Raw genomic sequence first — 25,377 nt, 5'->3', positions numbered from 1 at the left:
ATATTCTATGTTCACCATTTGTCATTTTTACCGCAAAATCCCCCTCCCTTTTCAGGTTATCAGATCACATAAATGTGTGAAATAAAGCTTTGCCCGGAATTAAATGTAAAAACAGTATTGTAGTATTTTTTTTTAAATCAAACGTTATTATGCTAGTGAATTTAGAGAGAAAAATCTCTGAAAGTTCTTTAGAGTTTTTGATTATTGCAGCCCGGAGGACCGGGCTGCTCTATACATATAAGTTTAAGTGTTGGTGTATGGGGATTGGGGTGGTGCAAAAGATAAAATGATTAAAAAATCTTCAGAACACATTAAAGGTTTTTTAAAACATTGAATTAAGATTGTTAATCAATAACGAATGTTCTTTATTACCGTTTATAAATTAACTCGTAATAACGAGATACATAATACATTTACTTCCAATAAAGTGAATCTGTAAAAATATATATGTTTTTCATATTTGATATATAAAATTCACAAAAATGAGATAAACCTATTTCACAATTGATAAAAACGAAACAGGTCAAACCTTTTTTTTCGTTAGTATAGTTAACGATCGAATTTTTTCACTGTAAAACTATATTTAACGGATAAAAACGTACTCTGCACAGCTCATGTTTTATATTCTAACAATAGATTTTGTTGAAAATTAACATTTTGAATATAGTTGATGCGTTAAGAGTTGTTAATCATAGTTTCAATTTATATTTAATGCAGCCGTTAACATTTAACGGTTTGTAAGAATTTACATCAAACTGTTTAAAATAATCTATGTTTTGCAATCGCAAATGATTTTTATCCGTTAAGTATAGTTTACGTTTTGAAACATAATTTTCGCGTTAACTATGGTTTACATGTAAAATATAGATTAACGTTGTTAACTATAGTTTACAGTTTGTAAACTTTTCACTCATATCATATATAGATTTGCGGTTTGATGATCAAAAAACAGTATTTTATTTTTTTTTATATATGCTAGTGAATTTAGAGAGAAAATCTGAAAGTTCTTTAGAGTTTTTGATTATCCATTTTTGATTTATGTCTGAGCAGAAACTTTGTAACTTCTTCGTAATATTTCAAATACTTAGGACGTTGTTACCAATAATTCCAGTATTCAATATGGTATAATGAGCCGTTATAAAGAAACCCCAACTGCTTCAAAACCTAATTGTTATCTCAAATACTCTTTGACGTTAAATATTCAATTTTTCTTGGGATACTTATCCAGTGATAATCACGTGCATCTATATTATTTATATCGATAGGCAAGTAAGGCCCTAAATAATTGACAAACAAAAAAAAAGGTTCCTGGACAACTGTGACAAGCATTAAGAATTCGCAAAGAAGGGGGAGTGGCTAGACGGGTTAGTGCATACTGCAAAAAAAGTGGAGATGGGACGTTCTCTCAGAGGAAGTATTCATACTTGCACTACTCACGAAAAATAGGCGAGGAAAGGCGCCGGTAGTTCTTGTATGACAAGCCCTTAACTATTTATTGGAAAAGTAACATACCCAGCTCCTACAAAATAGAGCCGTCTCTCTTTGTTCAGATATCCATAATATCTCTTTAGCTTATATAGACATCTCTGATATCTCTTTGACCTGAACTAAAGTGATATCTCTTATAGAAATAAAGAAATATTTCATATATCTTTAACTCTAAGAGGTATTTCTCTATCAACTTGAAGAGAGATATTTTGTAAGTTAAGGAAACTCAGATTTACAAAGAGAGATATCTTTTAAAGCTAAAGAGATTTATCACCTTCAATGAAAGAATTTTCAAATATCATAACAATTTTTTGTCATCTCAAGAAAGTGAGCTAGATGCTAGACAAGTCAATAACAAGTGAACGGAAGTATAGACCTAACAGTGCATATTCCAACTTACTGAGTACTTGATACTCAAAAGTATGCCCGAGAACGATCATCTTTCCAAACAGGCACTACTGACATATAAGTTAATGTTACAAGGACTTCAACAACTTCTTTTAGAACATCACCGAGTCATTGAATCCTATTTTGGTTGACGTGTTTTTCATACCATTTTTTTTATTTTGACGACGGGGTGTTTGCCTATTCAATGCAGAGGATTCACGACTGGTTTGACCAATTAACAGCCGGGGATGCTTAGTCCTCCTAGGCACCTGATCCCACCTCTATAATCACCAGAGGTCCGTGTTTCCGTGGTGTATGTCCTGTTTGCAGATTTGTATTGTTTAAATATTGTTGAATATTTTCAGTGGGAGGAGCATCTCAATAAAGCGGTTACTGTATTGTTCACTGCATGTGTTTTACTAACGAGCAATTCTACTGCAGTAAAACATATTGAACATAATTATGCCCTAATCCAATACGCCACTATGCAAGTTAGAACGTTTAAATGATCTCATTGATGTATACTAATAGCAGTCGATATCTAAAATCAATATTCTTTGCCAGCAGTGAAGCCTATGTAGTTCTAAAATGCAGTTGTTAGTTTATAATATCGTTACAGGTTTTGTCAGCTGGAAACCTTTTCATGTACATATTGTTCATGTAGTTCTTTTAGTCCAGTCGATTGGAAATGGAAGGGTTTCCTGTTCGTGTTTTTCCTTCAATCGTATAAGTTGATTTGGTAATTTTACATATACTACCTATATTCAATTATTCATGTAAAACTCTTTATCCATTCTGACCAAGTGTCGATGTATTCCATTCCATATTTTACCATACTCTGCATTACTCTTTGTGAGAATTTATAATTGAAATGAATTAGTTCTGTCGCCATTTGATCAACAATGAAACGTTTGTAGGGATTGTTAAAATAAACAACCTGTCCATTAGCAAACGCCATTTGAAAGAGTCTTTGTAATGAAAAAAACTAAGGATGAAAAGTCCAGTGATTAATCTAATGAATTTCGCAATCAATACAAGTTATGTACTCATGGCAACATGACCTGGAAACTTCGGGTGAACACAGGTGGAATTAGGTGTAAACATCTCTTGTTGACGTCACTAGATCTAATTCTTGATTTTGCAATAGAAACCCCTTCTTAAAATAAATATGAAAACAACAGATGACAGTATCATATAGTAAACATTTGTAAGCAAAAGTATTTGCAATAAAAGTTATTACATGTATAACTACTAAAGAATGTGTAAAAAGCCCAATTTAAAAGTGATTGTTAAAATCCCTGCAACACTAACTTATTTATTAACATTCTTCCTCGGTTTAAATATGACCGTATACAGAACATATATGTTCTTGTGTATCGGGGACAGATACATGATGTGCATGCATGAGTACATGGAATATTTCAATAGAGGATTTAAGATTTTACGAAGATGGAGGTTAAAAGAGGTATATAATGCGTGAAGAATCGACCAGAATCCTTTTATGTAACAATGCTTTTTGCACTTGCACTTGACGTCATATAATTTTCTTGATAAAAATATGTAAACCAGTACCTATAGGTATGTAACGTCGAATGCCTGTGGTCTGGAGGTAAGGTAGGTTTTAAGGTGTTCAATGTATAATAAAGAGATTTTGAACGATTTTAAATAATTCTAAAATAATTTAAAACGCTTTGCTAGATAACGATAAAAGTGAAATGAACCAAATTCACAAGATTGATTACATGTAAGGAGACAGTAATGTTTTTAAACAGTTATCTGCCCTTGATGAAAAGAAGAAAAATTGTTACTTCTCAAATTTTCTGCAGTAAACACTTTTATTTTATTTCAATATTTAATAAAGAGGGAGTTTATGCATATTTTCAGCAAGAGATTTCTTTGAAATTCAAATTAATTTTTACAATATCTCTAAAAACATGCGCTGCCCATAGACTTCAATGTAAAATTCAGGGTACACTTAATTGGACAATAATCAAAATTTTGTTAATTCCTTCGGTGGAGAATTTTTATTTGATAACATCTTCAAAATGCTACCATGATTTAAAATATCAGATCATTCATTTATTAGGTACAAAATGTGGTCGTTATACATCATGTACATTGAATACCTTAGATTTAATTATGAAATTTTGGCTATAGGCTTCTTGCCTTTAAGATTGAATCCCTAACTATAAAAGATTTAGTTATCGATGCACAGCCGATTTTATTTAGCATTAATTGTCGCCGACTTGATCGTTAGTGAGGCTGTATCAAGATTTTGTATTCACTATATTCCGACATTTCTGCGTTTAGCCACGAAAAAATAGGTAACAAGATGTGTTTGTGAAACACTGATGCCCCCATATGGCAACATGCCAAATACAAATTTTATACATTGGTACCAAAAGTAGGGTATTCTCATTGGAAATACAATTGTGAAATATGAAAGTAGGCCAAGGTTAAAATTTTTTCATACGTACAGAAATCTTCAAGGTCAAGGCCATTGGTATCCAATGAAAGGCCCTGCCACAAAAATTACACATGTAAAGTATGGAAGCTATAGCCCTTACATGTACCGATTAGAAGTTATTGCCAAGGTTAAGATTTAAATAAGTAGGTCAAACTCCAAGGTAAAGGTTGAAGGGGTTGCTATCAAATGAAAGGTCTTGTCACAGGGATTAATCATGAAAATCATGAAGACACTAGCCCTAACCCTTTAAAAGGAATGATCAATGTTTTCTTTTTAAAAGTAGGTCAAACTCCAAGGTCAAAGGGTCAAAAGTCTTGGTATCCAATGAAGGATCTTCTCAGAAGGATTACATAAGTGAAGTATGAGATCACTAGCTCTTAGCGTTGAAAAGTTATGGCCAAGGTTAAAGTTTTTTCAGAAGTTCAAAATTTCCAAGGTCAAGGTCAAAAGGTCAAGGTAATTGGTACATAGAATACATTTGTAAAGTATGGAAGCCGTAGCCCTAACCGTTCAGAAGTTATGGCCAAGGTTAATTTTTTAAAAATTAGATCAAACTCCAAGGTGAAGGTCAAAGGGTCAAAAAGTCTTGCTATCAAATGAAAGACTTTGTCACAAGGATTAAATATGTAAAATATGAAAGCATTAGCGATAACCCTTTAAAAGTTATGGTCAAGGTTGGCTTTTTGAAAGAAAGTCAAACTCCAAGGTCAAGGTCAAAGGGTCAAAGTTCTGGTATTCAAAGAAGGGTCTTTTTACAAGGATTACATATGTGAAGTATAAAAGCCCTATCCCTTACCGTTCAAAAGTTATGGCCAAGGTCTAAGTTTTTTCACAAGTATAAAAATCTCCAAGGTCAAGTTCAAAAGGTCAAGATTGTTGGTATCCAATGAAAGGTCTTGCCACAAAGAATACGTATGTGAAGTATAAATGTCCTGGTTACTACTGTTCAAAAGATATGGCCAAAGTAAAAGTTTGGAATTTTGGTGTTTAAGTGGGTCAAACTCCAAGGTCAAAAGGTCAAATTTGGTGGTACCCAAAGAAAGGTCTTGTCACAAGGAATACACTTTTGAAATATGAAAATCATAGCTCCACTAAATCAAAAGTTATGGGCAAGGTTAAAGTTTTTGCGGACAAACAGACAAACAGAGAGACAGACAGACGGACATGACAAAAACTATATACCCCCGAAACTTCGTTTACGGGGGCATAATAAAAATAGATTTCTGGGATAGGTTTAAATTTCTATTTTGCTATAATTAGCACTATGAAGGCAAAAATAATTTTTGACAGAACCTTTTAATGTGTTTATTTAAGAGATTTGTTATAAAAGTTGTTGACTAGGCCTATTCAAATTTTTAAAAATCTCGATGTTAGGCTATGCTTCATTTCCTCGACCTTACACAATGTACCCGTTTTTCAATGTGACAAGTCGACTCAATGGCTAAGTGCCTCTAATGCCACGAGAAATGTTTATCGTGCGCAATTATACAGGACAGGTACCGTTGAACTAAATCCTTTACCAAGCAAATAGGCGTGACCATTCTCAGTTGAGGACAGTTTAATTCTGAATACCATTGCCCTTTCCCTTTGTTAGGCTTGTTTTCAGGACATTGATTTGTATCTGTGCCAAAGCACTCGAAATTTGATTTTTAAAAATGCACAGAAAAATTAACCTGGGACATCAAACCCTTGGGACATGCCTGGTAGTTTTGCTGCTATCTTTTCTTGGAAGCACAGAGGCACTTAACAGGGAAACATTGTTCAAGGATGTTATAAATAAAGTGGACCCAGCCATCGCTCCATTTGAATCAGTCGATACGGGAATTTCTGTAAATGTGTATCTAAACCTTATGGGGATTTCAGAAGTCAACGAAAAACAGCAAACTGTGAAAGGATCGTATTGGATTGTGTTAACATGGACAGACTGGCGTCTGAGATGGGACCCCAATTCTTACAGGAATATCAGCTCGGTTCAAGTTAAAGCTGACAAGATATGGTCTCCGACTTCTATTTGTATTTTTAATGAAATCGGAAATGAGAAGTGTTTCAATGCAGACGAAGACCCGGTTATAGTGAGTTCATTTGGATACGTTTCCTATATGAAAAACATGGAGAGCGTGTCCCAGTGTATAATAGATGTCACAACGTATCCCTTTGACTCTCACTATTGTGGTCTTTATTTCGGAAACATTAATCCTAACACGGAATATCTGAATTTCGATGAAAAATATTCTGGCTTCCTTCTTGAGTATCTTAGACCCAACGAAGTTTGGGACGTTCGGAACACTTCTGTTTTGATCTACGATTATAAGGATCCAAAGACTAGCGCCGTCCAGAAACAATTACATTTTTATGTTCACTTGAAGAGGAAATCGTTTTACGTCGTAATTTCAACACTGGTACCTGTGCTTATTTTATCCGTGTTAAACTTATTTTGTTTTGTGGTACCTATCGACTCTGGTGAGAAGATGGGGTTTTGTATGGCCATATTTTTAACCTTTGCAGTATTTTTGACGATAATTAACGATTCCATGCCGAAATCCTCAGAGAAAGTTCCATTCTTTACAATATACTTGATTACACAGCTGGTTATTAGCGGATTGGTTGTTATATTGGAAGCCATCGTATTGTTTGTGCACTTCCATTATTTTACAAATAAAGACGATTCGTCAGAAGAAAAAGACAAAGTTTCTGAAACAAAGAAATGCCGAATGTCTGGGGCGATTCTCGATATTCTTTTCTTATTGTTTATTTTAATTTGTGATGTACTTTCTATCATTTATTATGCTGTAAGCGTGTTGTAATCTCGCCACTATAGATCACACCATGCATTGAATGAAAATGCAAGTGGATACGTAATATTTAAATTAATTTGATATTATCCTATTTGCATTTTTATCTGAGGCACGCTTTTTAAAGAAGATTTGTTGTATAAAGGATATAGCGAGGTACCAAGAATTAACCAAAAAAAATTTAAATCATATTGTAAATTCAGAGCTTTTAGAACGGTTTTGAATATGTATATATTTTGTTTCTTATTGATTCTTAAATGAATGTTTCCATAAATACTGGATTTGTATTTTAATGTTGAAATACATTAAAAACACAATTATTTTAACCTATTTCATATCGAATTATTTTTTTCTGAGCCGTATACGCTCGGTAGGATAAGAAAGAGGGCGTATAAGGCATGGTCAGTCCCCCGCTCTGAGACAAAATGTTTATTAATTTTCAAATTTCACAGAAAAGTTATATTTTTCTAAATTCATGTTCTCAGTAATGTCACCTTCAAAACATTTTATCATTTTATTTTACCGAACGACTTATTATTTGATAATCTTTATTTCAAAGTTGACAGTTAAGCATATTTAGTGGAAAATGGGTTTACTAAAGCTATAAAAATGAATTTTGAACATGAATGGGTCAAGTCTCCATTCTTCGTTAACGCTTAAATGATGGAAACGTAAATGTGAAATCTATTTCATTTGTCCAAAAAATGGAATCTGAACCCGTCTGAAAATCGAAAATTTCGGAAAAAAATACTATTCGCTTCAACAAACGCGTTCATTTAAATCACACTGACAGACGACGATAATGCATATACTCCGTAGCTTAGTCGGTCGGTCTTAGAGGAAACCCTGCGCTATGGAGAGAGTTCGAATCATACGTGAAGTTTTTTTTCTTTTTGGTGTCACATATTTTAAAAACATGAGTGAAAAATGAATTATTAATAAAATATTAAAACAATGAAATACAGAATTAAATGTGTAAAAGGTGATATAAACAATTTAGTTTTTGAAAAATGTAAGTTTTAGAATTGAGAAACGTCTTTTCTCAGAGCGGGGAATTGTCCTCGCCTCGTACGCCTCCATTCTTTCATAAAGGTAAGCTACGCGTTTGATGATTGGATGTTTAAAACAATCTGCTACGTGAACGAAACACATTACGGTGGTATATTTAGGACATACATTATTTTTCTTCTAAAATACATGTATATAATGTCGTTTGCACGACATGAATTCTTCTGAAAGAATTTTGTATTAAGACAAATTGGTAAAGAAGTATCATATCTCTGTTATGAAATTTCAGAAAATAAAGTTTGTTTTAGTAGCCGTATAAGAAAATTGAAGATGGTTTAGATAATTCAACACCTTAGCAACTTCCAACTTTCTTTGACAGTAGTTTGCGCCGCATGGATCTGAAAGTACGTTTCAAGATGTGTGTATGAGGATGCGAGGGTGTATATGTATACTATTGTTTTGTTTTGAAATTAGAATAAAAAAACGCGGATATAATGATGATGCAATATTTTAAGGGTACTTACCACAAACAAAAAATGGATGCGCAGGTTGATATATATTTTTTGACTGATTTTGATTTGTAATGACATAAATAATAAATCCCTGAAATATAAAGAAATCGTAGGTTTTCCTTGTTGCTTAGATTTGAGATTTAAAGACGTACAACACACTGGGGGAGATAACTCTTGCGATTTCAATTGAACGTTTGACGTGACGTCAAATTTAACGTTAAAAATAAAGCGTCAAAACGAAGAGCAAAACGATCCCGATGTATATCAATTATGAAAGAAAATTGGGATATGGGGCTTGGCTGTGATTGTGCGTACCATACTCAATCAATAAGTATTTTTTAATTAACCCGATTAAACTCCGTAAAAAGCAAGACATAAAATATCATCCCTTAATGTTTATTTCATTTCATTTCATATACAATAAATTGTATTTTTGATCAAAGCGCAGCATTTTTTTTTTTATTCTGAAAAATTAATTTACATTGCCGAAATTCTCATTATGTACAATTCGCTATATAACATTCCGATTAATGGTCTTCATTATAAATTGTGCATTTACGATATAAATATTGTTTTTCTTCTTTAATTAAATAAAACAACAATAAATAAACAAAAAAAAACTTTTTACAATGCAAAATCGATGTTGTTCTCAGACCCTTACTGATCAAAGAGGAACAACTCTGAAAATGTAGGAGATGTTTATTTTCCTCCCTTTATTCACGGTTTTCCACAGAATCAGATACATTTACAGCAAGACCTGATAAATCCGAGAATTGAATACTATAGACCTCATATACACAATGTAAGTATAGAATTGAAAAGAATTGTTCACTTGTACTGAAATCATCTGCATTTATGAATATCCTATTGCAGCAAATCGTTTGACTTTCTGTCAACAATGTCGGTTCGCATTTCCTCGAATCAAAACAAAACGTAGCCTATAAGATTTTAAAAAATATCAAAGTGCGATTTGATATAAATTGAAATAGATGAAGGTTTAATGTTTGATATTTTGAAGTTAATGTGGACGAATGCGGAATTTTCATTTTAACTTTAGAAGCGACGACATTGAAAGAAATGCGTACAATATCATGAGGGGTGTACATCGATCTATGCAAATGTCGATGTATCCCCACGGCCACGTACTGTCTCGTTTGAAATAATGACATGAAAGAAACTACAATTATTCCATTTATATCACATGAGATTTGAACATACACCATTTTTTTAATGAATAAAATTAAAGAAATAAAATTAGAAATCGACATATTCAAGTTCAACAAAACTTGAATTCGTATCCAGGTTTCATGTCATATAGAATGCATTACGCATACATATATGGACTAAACACTAAAATCCTTCAGTATAACTTTTTCCTGATACATATAAAAAGAGTAGTCAATATTTATTCTGCATTCATGAATTTAAAAACTAATGCATACCTCCGGGATTCAAATGACGAAATACCAGTATCCCATTTGCACTGTAAACGACGTTTCGTCAAACGCTAATGGTCTGCGACGCAAAAAAGGAAGGGGTGGGGGTGATAGGGGTATTCAAAAATTGCCTAAAAATCTACATTTAAATACGCTTTACATATGAGAACTTTTAAATTTGTAAGTTAATATATTTCTGAAGCAAAACCAATATTCCAATTTGATTTTTTTAATGTGTATTTGTAGATTCATATAACAAAGTGATCGACCCCCGTCTGAAAGACGCGCGGGAACGTGATTTATTGAGAAAGGGGGAGGGGGTAATTTTCCGCTATTAAATCAAAACTGGTCGCACAAAAATTATACAAAAAATTATGAAGACTATTTTTACTATCAGCTACCTAAAGAAAGTTTTTAACCAAAATTAAACGACAGGTTTTTTCACAAAAAAATTTTGAATTTGAAAAATACGCAATTTTCAAGGCTTAGATAATTCATAGTTTTTCAGTTTAAGGTCTTTAAAAATTATTTTGATGATATGTATATCAAAAAGATGACCATGTTTTTGTGTTAAATGATTGAAGGAATAAGCCAATGAAATTTGACATTTATATCTAACCTGGCTTTTTTGAAAATCAAGAAGTAAGTAGTTCATTGATTAAAAATTTTCTCTCGTTGTAGACAACTAAAGGGGGGTAACTTTTGGAAGTTCCTGTCCAAAAACCACTCGAACGATTTTGTCCAAAATGTGCATACATACAGTAGATATAGTCAAGTACTAAATATACAAAAATAACGAAAATTAAACGACAGGAATTTTTTGGGGTAGGTGTGTTGTACATCCTTAATTTTGCCTTCTATATAATTCCATACAAAATTTTGCACAATTTTCTAACTTAATGACAAAATCTTATAAAATTCTCCCACTCTACTTGGTAAACATTATTCAGGTTGTCAATTTAAATGTAAATCTATGGAAAATAATGCTGATTTCTGAAAAAAAGTTTGTTTGTGTTATTTATCCTTAATAAGGTAATAACATTTATTTTATGAGATTTTAGCAAGTATAAAATAGTAGGTAATCGACACTAAATTGGAGATTACTCGCGTATTTGCGGTATACTAGTACTTTTGAAAGTGCGTGAAAAATGCTTGATTGCGAGTAAACGGTATATGCGTCAAGCAGCGTGATTTTGTGTTAGACATAGGAATTTGTGTATGCGTTAAAATGTGAGACTGCGGGGAAGGGGGTTAAAACTCGGGAAGGGGGGTGGGGGGTCATATATATACACCATTTGATCAACAATGAAACGTTTGCAGGGATTGTTAAAATAAACAACCCGTCCATTAGCATACGCCATTTGAAAGGGTCTTTGTAATGAAAAAAAGAAACATGAAGACCAGTGATTAATCTCATGAATTCTGCAATCAATATATACAAGTCATGATCAGGGCAACAACGCCTGGAATCTCGAGGTGAACACAGGTAGAATTAGGTGTAAACATCTCTTGTTCTTGATTTTGCAATTGAAATCCCTTCTTAAAATAAATATGAAAACAACAGGATGACAATATCATATAGTAAACATTTATAAGATATTTGCAATCAAAGTTATGTTAACTACTAGATAAAATAAAAATGCTGAATTTAAAAGTGATTGTTGAAATTCCTGTAACATCATCTTATTTATCAACATTCTTCCTCGGTTTAAAATACATGTATGATCGTATACGGAAAAAACTAAACTCTGTAAGAGAGCAAACCACCCTTGCAAGAAATGAAAGAATTTGTAGAATGTGCGACATGAACTGTGTGGAAGATGAGATACACTCACTGATTGAATGTCCATTATATAAACATGATTATTGATAAAAGTAATAAAAATTTCTATACTTTAACAAATAAAGAAAAATTTTTATGGATTATGTCTAACGAAAATGACATGTTGCTTATCAAGCTGGGTAATTTTTTAATCAATATCTTTAAAATAAGAAATAGCAAATTATGCAATGTTAAACAAAGAAACAAATAAATACAAAAGAGAAATAATGTTTATACTCTAAAAAAAAAAAAAAAAAAAAAAAAAAGCTTTATATTTACAGTATGTTGATTATATATGTTGTAATCCCCAACTGCTGTGTCATCATTTATATTTTGTTAGTTGCTGCTATCAATTTTGAATTTCTTCTTGTATGCTTTTCTTATTTCTTGTATGCCCTGATGGGCCCCAAATTGATATTAATAAATCTTATCTTATCTTATTCTTGTTAGCTGAGACAGAGACATGATGTGCATGCATGAGATCATGGAATATTGCAATATATAGACTTTACGAAGGTGCAGGTTAAAAGAGGTATATAATGCGTGAAGAATCGACCAAAATTCTTTTATGAACGATGCTTTTTACACTTGCACTTGACGTCGAATCATATAATTTTCTTAATAAAAGTTGGTAGACCAATACCTGTAGGTATGACTTAAATTTTGATATAACGTCGAATGTAGTTTGAAGGTAAGGTAAGTTTTTAAATCTAACTTAAATTTATGAAATTTAAGGCTTCTTACCTTTTAGATCGAATCCCTAACGATTTAAGAAAGGATTCAGTTATCGATGCACAGCCGAGTTTATTTACATGTAGCAGTAATATTCGCCGACTTCATCGTCAGTGAGGCTGTATCAAGTTTTCGTATTCACTATATTCCGACACTTCCGCGTTTAGCCGCGAAAAAGTAGGTAAAAATAGCTTTTGGGATGGGTTTTAAATTTCTGTTTTGCTATAAATAGAGCCATGAAGGCAAAAATAATTTTGACAGAACCTTTTAATGTGTTTATTTAAGAGATTTGTTATAAAAGTTGTTGACTAGGTCTATTCAAATTTTTAAAAATCTCGATGTTAGGCTATGCTTAATTTCCTCGACCTTATACAATGCACCCGTTTTTCAATGTGACAAGTCGACTCAATGGCTAAGTGCCTCTAATGCGATGAGAAGTGTTTATCGTGCGCAATTATACAGGACGGGTACCGTTGAACTAAATCCTTTACCAAGCAAACAGGCGTGACCATTCTCAGTTGAGGACAGTTTAATTCTGAATACCACTGCCCTTTCCCTTTGTTAGACTTGCTTTCAGGACGTATATTTACATTGATTTGTATCTGTGCCAAAGCACTCGAAATTTGATTTTTAAAAATGCACAGAAAAATTAACCTGGGACATCAAACCCTTGGGACATGCCTGGTAGTTTTGCTGCTATATTTTCTTGGATGCACAAAGGCACTGAACAGGGAAACACTGTTCAAGGATGTTATAAATAAAATGGACCCAGCCATCGCTCCATTTGAATCAGCTGATACGGGAATTTCTGTCAATGTGTATCTAAACCTTATGGGAATTTCAGAGGTCAACGAAAAACAGCAAACTGTGAAAGGATCGTATTGGATTGTGTTAACATGGACGGACTGGCGTCTTAGATGGGATCCTAATTCTTACAGGAATATCAGCGCGGTTCAAATGAAAGCTGACAAGATTTGGTCTCCGACTTCTATTTGTATTTTTAATGAAATCGGAAATGAGAAGTGTTTCAATGCAGACGAAGACCCGGTTACAGTGAGTTCATTTGGATACGTTTCCTATTTGAAATACTTGGAGAGTGTGTCTCAGTGTACAATAGATGTCACGAACTATCCCTTTGACTCTCACTATTGTGGTCTTTATTTCGGAAATATTAATCCTAACACGGAATATCTGAATTTCAATTCGGAATATTCTATCTTTCTTCTTCAATATCTTCAGCCAAACGAAGTTTGGGACGTTCGGAACACTTCTGTTTTGGTGTACGATTATCAGGATCCTACGACTGGCGCCATCCAAAAACAATTACATTTTTATGTTCATTTGAAGAGGAAGTCATTTTACGTCGTAATTTCAACACTGGTACCCGTTCTTATTTTATCAGTGTTAAACTTATTTTGTTTTGTGGTACCTATCGACTCTGGTGAGAAAATGGGTTTTTGTATGGCCATATTTTTAACCTTTGCAGTATTTTTGACGATAATTAACGATTCCATGCCGAAGTCCTCAGAGAAAGTGCCATTCTTTACAATATACTTGATAACACAGCTGGTTATAAGTGGAGCTGTCGTTGTATTGGAAGCCATCGTGCTGTTTGTGCACTTCCATTGTTTTACAAATAAAGAAGATTCATCGGAACACAAGGACAAAGATTCTGCTACAAAGAAATGCAGAATGTCCGGGCCGATTCTCGATATTATTTTCTTATTGTTTATTTTACTTTGTGATGTACTTTCTATCATTTATTATGCTGTAAGCGTGTTGTAAACGTCCCGACTACATGTATAGATCACATTCTGCATTGAATGAAAATGCAAGCGGATACGTTTTATTAGAATTAATTTGATATTATCCCTTTTGCATTTATCTGAAGCAGGTTTTTTTAAGAAGATATTTTGTGTACAAATGATAAAGCGAGGAACCCAGAATTAACTCAAAGATTTAAAGTTTATTTTAGATTTAAGATTCAGAGCTATATGATCGTTTTTGAATATGTATATATTATTCTATTTTGTTTCATATTTGTTTCCATGAACAATGCAAATGTATTTTAATGTTGTATCACATTAAACACACAATTATGTTAACTTATTATCGAGTTATTTTTTCTGAGCCGCATACACTCGGTGGGATAATTATAAAGCTAAGCTACGCATTGATGATTGGATGTTTAACGTATTCTGTTATGTGAACGAACCACAGTACGGTGGTATATTTAGGACATACATTATTTTTCTTCTTATAAAATATATGATGTTGTTTGCACAACATAAATTTGTTTTAAAGAATTTTGTATTAAGTCAAATTGGTACGCTGTACCATGTCTCTCTTATGAAATTTCATGATAGAAAATTTATTTTAATAGTCGTATAAGAAAATTGAAGGTGGTATTAAGGCTTTGGAGTTTAGATAATTCATCAACACCTTAGCAACTTCCAACTTTCTTTGACAATACTTAGTTATTAATCCCGCAAAAGCAGCCATGGATCTGAAAGTACGTTTCAAGACGTGTGTATGAGGATGCGAGGGTACGTGTAGGTGAATTTTTTATTTTATTCTCATGAAAACAAAATGAGTTTTAATGTTTAGTCTTTATCCGCGATTTTTAAATTTTTAACATCGAAACGATTTCTTTATATCGGTTGATTAAAAGAAAAATATATTTTAAAGCATTCATTTCTATTTGATAATGAATGGATCGTAAAATAGAGATAAGAATCAATTTTGAAAAATAAATATCTGGCCTCTTTCATAATAACCACGCACTTTAATCTAGTTTTGTTTCTATACTAAAATAAAAAAAATATTACAGAAAAATATGTTGTGCTTATGACACAATTAGTCATTATGTAAGATATTTTATTTTTAAAAATATGAAAAAGGTAAAATATGTACATGTCCCAAATATACCTCCGTAATAATATCGTTCGTGGAAAAGTAAACGAAAGTAAAACAAACCAGTGTGACATTGAATCAACAGGTAAGTAAGGTTATTTACTTTAAAAGTTACATACAATTACATGAACATAAAAGTATATTTGTAGGAAGCTATTTCAGTATTTCAGGATGGAGTGAGGAACTTGGGCAGGAAGTGGGCGCAGTTGAGGAAAAATTCCTAGACGAACTACAGACGTAAACAAGGCGGTTAGTTTGTTGTTTTTTGAACAGTTCTTGGGATGAGAAGGGGAGGAAGTGCCCAGAGGTTCGCTACACCAGAGCAGCACCCTTCTCTGTTGGTGGTCAAGAATGCCCTTCATTTTATCGTGTCACACGGAGGGCAGTTGACGATCTCCCAGCTTTTACCCCTGATTCTTCAACACCCACAGCTCAGTTATTTAGACATCGGAAATCTTTTACAAATCCTACAGTCATACTCTAATGTGTTTGACCTTGTGGATACCAGAAAAGGAAAGCCGCAGATCCAGGTCGGCTTGGCGTTTGAGTTAGAAATATGTGAGCAGCCAAGAAAATGTGGAGGCTACCCTCGATGTACAGAACTACATATCTGTAAATACTTTATTCAAAACAAGTGCAGGGCAAATCCAGCGAAATGTTCCTTTGGGCACGACTTGCATTCACAACATAATTTGCAAATTCTGGAAAAATTTAGCTTAGATCAGATAGATCCAGAAGTAATCAAAAAATGGATGCAGCAGCATCACAACAAGAGATCGAGGGCTTCCCGTCCACCGCAAGTCTGTACGTTCTACAACACCGCGGGAGGATGCAGCAAAAAGGATAGCTGTCCATTTTTACATCTCTGCAGCTATTTTGTGAAGGGGAGCTGTAAATTTGGTAACAAGTGCACTAGAAGCCATGCTCTCCGGTCAAAACGGAACAATGGTAGGAGGACTTGTAAAAAATGAATTTTAAAAACATTCTGTTTACATTTATTATATGCTATATTAGGTGTTTTATCCTTTTTAAAAAATTATTTTGTTCGTAATGCTATTTAGAAATCTTTCGAGAACATGGGATCGATCTGCGATGTAATCAGGAGGAAATCCTTGATATACTCTCCGAGAGGAGGGCACAGGTTGACTACGAAAGGTAAAATTATATATACTGATTATGTTTTGTTGTCCTAACATTTTATAATCATGATTGTACGTGATTGTATATGTTTGTGACTAACTTAATTTTGATATTGCTTTATTTTTGTTTAATTTTTTTTGCATTTTAAATTTTTTTGGCATATTTGCATATTGAATAACACGCGCAATTCAAATTGTACTTAGGGTCCAACATAGAAAAATTTCCTCTTTGAGTTCAAAAAATCACGTCGTAGAGGGCTAAATATTTGAAGAAAAAAAATTCTCCAAACTAGCTTCCAGAGGATCACCTACTCGGAGGCATTGAACAGCAAACCTTGGAGGTCGAAAAGGTGTAAGGCATTAGAATGAAATTGGTGAAGATAAAGAACTGATCGAATTTAAAGAAAAAAAACTAGTTTTAACCTATAAACAAAGTCCTATGTATTGATCATACAGACTGGATAATCTAAATTTAAAAATTTAACTAAAACTAAATATGAAACACACCAGTGAAAATACGCACAATATAGGGTAGCATTTGCTAGCAAATATTCATTAAAATGGCAAGAGAATTTAAGAAATTCTGTCATCTTATATGTCATTAGCTTGAGTCGATTCAAATAATTAATATACTAAGTACTCGTATATATATAGCAATCGTAGTCAGAGAATGCTTTTGGGTATCGAATGAAGGAGAGTTTTTATTGAGAAACCAAAAATGAAGTTAATGTTTTCGTTGGCTTGCATATATAATACTAACACGGGCTGACATTGTGAGTGTAATTAACAATCCAAATATATACGCTTTACTTCTCCTTTAAGTTGCATTTTGTAAGAATTATGATTGAAATACATTGACAAGTTGCAAATTATGTTGGTTTCATGATCTTAGAACGCAAAAATAAAATTTTTTCATCATGATTTTCACAATTGTTATGTCTTTGTCAGTCCAAATCTAACAAAATAAATTGTCTCCAAAAGTTAGATTGAATGTTAGAGAATCGAAGAAATAAGTTTTCGGCCATTAATTGGATCCGTAAATTAACATATACTTACTACACGATCATCACTATCAGCAGATTCATAAAAACCAAAACGAATGGCATATAATGTATATACGCTTTTAAAAGCAACATCCGCAATATTAAAATAGTTTTTCTACAGCATTAATTTACCAACGTATTTCTCGTGTTTTTCATTTTAAGGTGGTCTTCAGTATCTACAGACCCACGTGACTCGGACACTGATGACGTGTTTTCAAATTCCGACAAGGTGGGTTGCTAAACTTGTATATAATTTGATCAACTTGAATTTGTTGATATATATTGGGTTGACTTTTGCAGTCAAAATCAAAATTTATTTGTACCTAAATTAAAGGAAGACGAGGATGGGATGACTCCAGGAAAACCATTTCTAATTAAAGCCAACTCGGACTGTATAACGATACAGTGGAAACACGTGTCTCATTTGTCAGCAGAATTCGAATACCAAATTCAGTACAAAGAGATGCCTGACGGGAGATGGAATATATTCACCCAAACAATATCCCATGATGCATCACGAGCCGCTGTATCCGGTCTGAAGGCAAGCTCCTCCTACTCTTTCCGGGTTCGACTCGTGGACGCCAGAGAAGGTGAAGAATATCCCTTTAGTCGTGAAAGCTCTATTTTTGATACTCCCGAGTCTCCAGCTTTAAAAATGCAGCGTTGTTCAATTTTGGTGACGAGTGGAAATCCAGAAATTTATCGACTACCTACAAAAAACGTCACGAGCGCCAGGAATGACAAAATAAAGTCAAAGAAGCTTTCTATAGGTTTGTTATATTTCATATTTTAATGTCATAGATTTAACAAGAGGCCCATGGGCCACATCGCTCACCTGAGTAACTTGGGTGATGCATTTCTTTCCAGATTCTCCCTCTTGCTATACCTATCATGCCCCCTACCCCCTCCCCTTTTATGATTTTAAAACTTACAATCTACACTACCCCAGGATGCTTCCACATAAGTTTCAGCTTTCCTGGCCCAGTGGTTCTTGAGAAGAAGATTTTTAAAGATTTGTTCTATATATTTCTATGTAAAACTTGGATTCCCTATTGTGGCCCCGCCCTACCCTGGGGGGTCATGATTTTAACAATTTAATATCTACACTGCCCAAGGATGTTTCCACATAAGTTTCAGCTTTCCTGGCCCAGTGGTTCTTGAGAAGAAGGTTTTTAAAGATTTGTTCTATATATTTCAATGCAAAACTTGGATTCCCTATTGTGGCCCCGCCCTACCCCGTGGGGTCATAATTTTAAAAATTTAATATCTATACTGCCCAAGGATGTTTCCACATAAGTTTCAGCTTTCCTGGCCAAGTGGTTCTTGAGAAGAAGATTTTTAAAGATTTGTTCTATATATTTCTATGTAAAACTTGGATTCCCTATTGTGGCCCACCCTACCCAGTGGGGTCATAATTTTAACAATTTAATATCTACACTGCCCCAGGATGCTTCCACTTAAGTTTCAGCTTTCCTGGCCCAGTGGTTCTTGAGAAGAAGATTTTTAAAGATTTGTTCTATATATTTCTATGTAAAACTTGGATTCCCTATTGTGGACCCGCCCTACCTTGGGGGGTCATGATTTTTACAATTTAATATCTACACTGCCCAAGGATGCTTCCACTTAAGTTTCAGCTTTCCTGGCCCAGTGGTTCTTGAGAAGAAGATTTTTTAGTGACCCCACCCTATTTTTGTCTTTTCTTGATTATCTCCCCTTGTAAGGGGAATTGGCCCTTTATTTTAACAATTTAAACTCCCCTTCACCCAAGGATGCTTTGTACCAAGTTTCGTTAAAATTGGCCCATTGGTTCTTGAGAAGAAGTCGAAAATGTGAAAAGTTTACAGACGGACGGACGGACGGACGACGGACAAAATCTAATCAGAAAAGCTCACTTGAGCCTTCGGCTCAGGTGAGCTAAAAAAAAAACTTATATAATAATTAAAAGAACAGTAATAAGTGATCTTTTGCATTTAATGCTTTGATTAAAGACTTATTCGTAAATCAAAATCAGAAAATCAGTGCGTAAACTGTCCTGCTGTATACTCACTTGATATCAAATTTTTTTTTCAAAAGCATATATTTCTTGTAGGTTCTGGGCGGCTTTGTGTAAGCGAAAAGACCATCATGTTGGTTGGAGCTACCGGAAGTGGAAAAAGCACCCTTATTGACGGACTAGCGAATTATCTATTTGAGGTGAACTGGGAAGATAATTTTCGATTCACGCTAGTAAGCCTGGAACACGAGGAGAAGAGAAGACTTAAAGACCAGGTTAGTACTATAATAACATTACTATTATATATATTGTAGTGTACCGTTAAATTACATATAATTTTTATTTGTTTGTAGTCTACTAGATGACTGCAGTAATTAAGTATGTGTGTAGCTTATATTATAAATGCAGTAAATAACTTTTGACAATTTTTGATTAATCCACAGTTATTCTTTTGCAAAACCCTGTCTCTTAAAGCTTTTTTGATTAGAGAGTATTTAAACTGTGTCTTTTAATGTGTCTTTATGTAAGAATTTTTTATTTAAAGAAATGCCATGTTGTCATATTTTTGGAGATAAACGTATGGTTGTAAAGAAGAGAATGATTTGTATATTCATGAATATGAAGGTCTTGGTTTGTCAAAATACTAAGCTAAATACACTGTACGTATGATTTCAGGCAGTTTCACAGACTGAGTGGATCACATGCTATAGCATTTATCCCGATGCGGCAACCAAATTAGATTACGCTCTGCACATTGTGGACACTCCAGGATTTGGCGACACAAGAGGAGTGCAGCGAGATCAGGAAATTATCAATCAGATTCGAGAAATGTTCCTACTTCCGGGAGACAAAGGGATGGCTTGTCTCGACGCCGTCTGCTTCTTGGTGAAAGCCCCAGATGCAAGGCTTACCGCATCTCAGAAATATATTCTGGAAGCCATCTTGTCTTTGTTTGGGAGGGATATGGAGAATAACATCTGTACCTGTATTACGTTCGCTGAGGCCCAAGAACCCCCAGTGCTGGCCTCCCTAGCAAAGACACGTTTGCCACATAAAACCTTTTTCAAGTTTAATAATTCTGCTTTATTTGCTGAAAATAAAGACAGGGATGGTCTGGCGCATGCTTTCTGGGACATTGGAAAGAAAAGTTTTGATAATTTCTTTGCCTGCCTAGATAGAATGGAAACAAAGAGCCTTCAAATGACCAACGAAGTTCTAAAGACAAGACAAGATCTAGAGAATACAGTTCACAATCTACAAAGCCTGATTAATGCCGGAATGTCCAAAATCGCAGTTTTGGAGGAGGAAATGTCTATTTTTGAGAAACACGAAGCAGAGATACGAGAAAATAAGGACTTTGTTTACGAAGTAACAGAGCAAGTCCAAGATAAAGAGGATATATCTGGAAAAGGACAGCACACAACGAATTGCCTCACCTGCAATTACACTTGTCATGAAAAATGTCAAATTCCTGAGGATTCTCGCAAAGACCATTGTGTAGCAATGGATCAGGATGGTACGTGTAAACAATGTCCGGGGAAGTGTCATTGGAGAGCTCACCATAACACTCCCTACATCATCAGATGGGTTTCGAAAACGGTTAAGAAAACCTATCGTGAAAAGTTACAAAGATATGCATCTGCCCAGGAGAAAGTTGGCACACAGAAACAGGTTCTTCAAAAGATGAGAAAAAATGTAAAAGCACTTGAAAATGGAATAGCTCATCTTCTGGACACGATATCAGTCAGTAACAACAAGCTAAATAAAATCGCTTTAAAGGAGAACCCACTGAATACGGCTGAGTATATAGAGTTAATGGTAGAAGCTGAGAAGAGGGAACGAAAGTCGGGATTTATGTCGCGTATAAAGGTCTTGGAAGATTGTCGTCAAAAAGCGCTAATTGGGCGTGAAGCTGCAGATTTTCTACAGAAAGCCAGGCAAACAAGGTCCGCGTCTTCCAAACACTTAGATGACACCGGAAGCGTAATTGGTTCAGAGTCATCTGTAGTCAGTAGAATGTATTCACTTATGAACCTTGTGTAGATTTAAAAAAAAAAAAAAGAAAGAGTGCGATTGTATGGATGAGAAGATGACTTTAGAAAAGACTTTCATTGACACAAGTAATGAGTAAAATTAAACTACTAGTGTATAAGTAAAATACGGTTTAATTAATATATATATATATATATATATATATATATATATATATATATATATATATATATATATATATATATATATATTGCTATTTTATATGCATGTAACTATAATTTACTTAAGTAACTAATAAATAAGTTTTTTTTTAAGATTTGGGTGAATCGTAAGTGAATACCCGTTTCCTGCCTTTTTCGTGATTTAAAGTCACACATTCGTAAATCCATTGTTTTGTGGCACCTGTTCTTAAAACAATGCACACAATATTTACATTAATGGTTTTTACTTCACATATCAAACAGGCAGATTTTACTATATCATAAGAATATCTAGTTCTGTTTTGGATATGATCGTGGCATTTTTGACAGAGTTATTTCCCTTACACTTAGAAAAATTCCAATAATTTGCAGTTTTCGTTCATCTTTGCAGAGGTTGCACATGTTGAAATGATATTTGGTAAACAGATTTATCATAAAAATATCTACGTCAAATTTTAGGTACGATCGAGCTATTTGGATAAAGTTATGTCCCTTGGACTCGGAAAAATTCCAATTATTAGGGGAAGCGGGCATATTCAAGTATGAGGCGCCATTTTGGTATTTACTGGCAAAGAGTGACATCACCTATTCGAATAGATGATGTGACTTATTCGAATAGGTGATATCACCTTTTCAAATTGGTGTTATCACCTACTGGAAATGACTAGGTGATATCACCTATTCAGTTTGAATTGGTGATACCACTTATTCGAATAGGTGATATCACCTATTTTTATTTATAACAACAAAAAATAATGAATGCTCCCTTTATGAAGCACCGTTTTAGGCATTTACTTGCAAAATGTGATATCATCTATTCAAATAGGTGATATCACTTATCCGAATCACAGGAGTCTGAAGTTTTCATCGTCCAAAAAAAAAAAAAAAAAAATCCGGAAAAAAAATTTCCAACCCTCAACTTAAAAACATAGGTAATCAAAGATTACGAAGCTCACCTCGACGAATGTTATCAGTTTAAGTAATGGAAATTTCACATCATATTTTCTTAATATTTAGTATTCATCCCAACAACAATATTCTTGCAAGTTGTGTTTAACCCCTTATATGGCATATACACATTTCTACGTGTGTAGCGTGAAAAACATACATAATGTAAACAAATATTCATAACTTTGTTGTTTGTTTTGAACATATTTATTGTATAATTTATACAACGGGATTAGTTACAAGTTCTTGCAACTTAGAAAAACCTCTCCCTGTAATATATAAAATAATTAACTTTGTTAATACTGCATATATCAAGGACTTCAAGTTCATTCGGATTGATCTGTTCCCAAAACTTTAACCTGGTCTCTTGTATGAAAAATAAAGGTCAGATCCAGCATCCGAAGCAAGTCTGATAGTGTCCATCCTTAGATGCATCATCCATGCAAGTTTGGTCACAATAGGGCTTATAGTTACTTGGGAATGAAAATGTAGGTCAGATCCAGCATCCGAAGCAAGTCTGGTAGTGTCCATCACTAGATGCATCATGTATTCAAGTTTGGTCCAAATAGGGTTTATTTCTGTGGAATGGACCTGCTCCAAAAACTTTAACCTGGTCACTCATCTGGAAAATGAAGGTCAGATCCAGCATCCGAAGCAAGTTTTGTAGTGTCCTTACCTAGATGCATCATCCATGCAAGTTTGGACCAGGTAGGGCTTATATTACTTGGGAATAGACCTGCTTCAAAAATTTTAACCTGCTCCAAAAAATTTAACCTGGTCACTCATCCAGAAAATGTAGGTCAGATCCAGCATCCGAAGCAAGTCTGGTAGTGTACATCCCTAGACGCATCATCCATGCAAATTTGGTTCAGGTAGGGCTTATTGTTCTTGGGAATGGACTTGCTCCTAAAACTTTAACCTTGGACGTCGGCGTTAGGCCGACACCGACGCCGGGGGTATAGCATAAGCTCATCTCGACTTCGTCGAGGTGAGCTAAAAAGCAAACGTGTGGTTTTTTTTAGTTGAGGGTGGAAATTATTTTTCCGGATTTTTTTTTTTTGGACGATAAAAATTTCAGACTTCTGTGTCCGAATGGGTGATATCTCTTATTCCAATAGGTGATATCACCTTTTCGAATTAGAAATATCACTTATTGGAAGTGAATAGATGATATCACCTATTTGAATAGGTGATATGATCTATTGGTGCTGAATAGGTTATATCACCTGTTCATTTCCAATAGTTGATGTCATCTATTCGAATATTCCATTGTCTCCAAGAACGATGAGCATGAAACGAAAGTGAAAGTAATTTAGATTTAGGGACCTATAGCCTTGGGAGCCGTTGTTTTTTCATAAACGATTTGAATAGGTGATATCACCTATTCAAATACCCAGTAAGTGATATCATCTTTTCGAATGAGTGATAACACCAATTCAGATCAAATAGTTGATATCACCTAATCAAAATCTGAATAGGTGAATTCACCTTTTCGAACAGGTGATATCATTTTTAGCAGTAAACACCAAAACGGTGCTTCATAGCATAATCTTAACATTAATTAATTGTTCTGACTATATTTAAGGAGTCTGAGTGTCAACAAATTAAAATACAATTTCATTTTTAGATATGCTGTTTCAAGCTGTCAACTATCATTGGGCAAAGAAAAATATAATACATTATAGTGTTGTGAGGTGTGTATTGTTTCATCATGTATATTATTAGTAACATTAAGTTTCTTGAATATTCCAGAGTGGTCAACATGTTTGGTCATTTTTTTCTAGAACATTCTTAACACGCATTCTCTGTAAGCACCAAAAAATCTTGGAAACGACATGTCTCAGATTTTGATGAAATTTTCACCATAGGTGTGTCTTAGTACAAAACTAGTAAATATGGTGTCGGAAGTTCCACACGTGCACTTGGTTGCCATGGAGACGGATCCTTTGATTTCGGCCATTTTTTACCCTTTTTGACTAAATGAAAACGTGAAAATTGAGGAAATGTAAATGAATATTTATCGGTATCTTATACACTCTAACAAAAATCATTGGATTATATGATAACATGAACTTTTAAGGTACACAGGACATATAATCGTTTATTCTAGAAATATCCCTCCTGTAAGAAAAAGGTCATGCAAATTGACATGGTTTCGAAAAGATTGAAAAATGGGGAAATTGGCATTTTTTGAGATCTTTAAGGCTTAATAAGAAAAATTGTCCGCGGAAATTTTCCAAATTTCATGTGTGTTATTATACTTGGGGACAAGTTGTATCATCTCATGAAAAAATATCAGTGGGCTTTTGATCCTATTTTTAGTAACATGTATCTATAAATAGATATATTTTAGAAAAATGTGAAAAATCAAATTTTGGCAAAGTTTTAACTGCCATTGCTGCATAATTAGGAAGCATATTGTAAAATTTGAGATTTTAATGACAAGAGCTGGACACCATTAGCTGGTATGGATAATGGTTGAGGGGAATTCCCATTTCTATTTTT

The 25,377-nt window shown here is 33.9% G+C and overlaps 1 protein-coding gene across 5 annotated transcripts; it reads left to right on the top strand.

Annotated features, from left to right (window-relative positions):
- The first annotated feature begins 15,064 nt into the window (after positions 1 to 15,064).
- LOC134255803 (uncharacterized) lies at positions 15,065 to 21,901 on the top strand. Of its 5 annotated transcripts, none has more exons than XM_062738354.1 (7): positions 15,065 to 15,190; positions 15,720 to 16,505; positions 16,619 to 16,712; positions 17,902 to 17,968; positions 18,074 to 18,509; positions 19,829 to 20,007; positions 20,408 to 21,901. In XM_062738354.1, the coding sequence occupies exons 2-7, from the start codon at positions 15,839 to 15,841 to the stop codon at positions 21,773 to 21,775; spliced, it is 2,811 nt and encodes a 936-aa protein (XP_062594338.1). In that variant the 5' UTR covers positions 15,065 to 15,190; positions 15,720 to 15,838; the 3' UTR covers positions 21,776 to 21,901. The 5 variants fall into 5 exon arrangements, with proteins under 5 accessions (XP_062594338.1, XP_062594344.1, XP_062594353.1 ...); XM_062738360.1 differs by having other exon boundaries at positions 15,065 to 15,196; XM_062738369.1 differs by having other exon boundaries at positions 15,071 to 15,190; positions 15,728 to 16,505.
- Positions 21,902 to 25,377: the final 3,476 nt, after the last annotated feature.

Source organism: Saccostrea cucullata, unplaced genomic scaffold (genome assembly GCF_032062105.1).
Source record: "Saccostrea cucullata isolate Sc308-1 unplaced genomic scaffold, CSIRO_AGI_Scuc_v1 ctg584, whole genome shotgun sequence".
Lineage (NCBI taxonomy): Eukaryota > Metazoa > Mollusca > Bivalvia > Ostreida > Ostreidae > Saccostrea > Saccostrea cuccullata.
The sequence above is the reverse complement of the archived record's forward strand: the minus strand, read 5'-3'. Positions and strand labels throughout refer to the sequence as shown.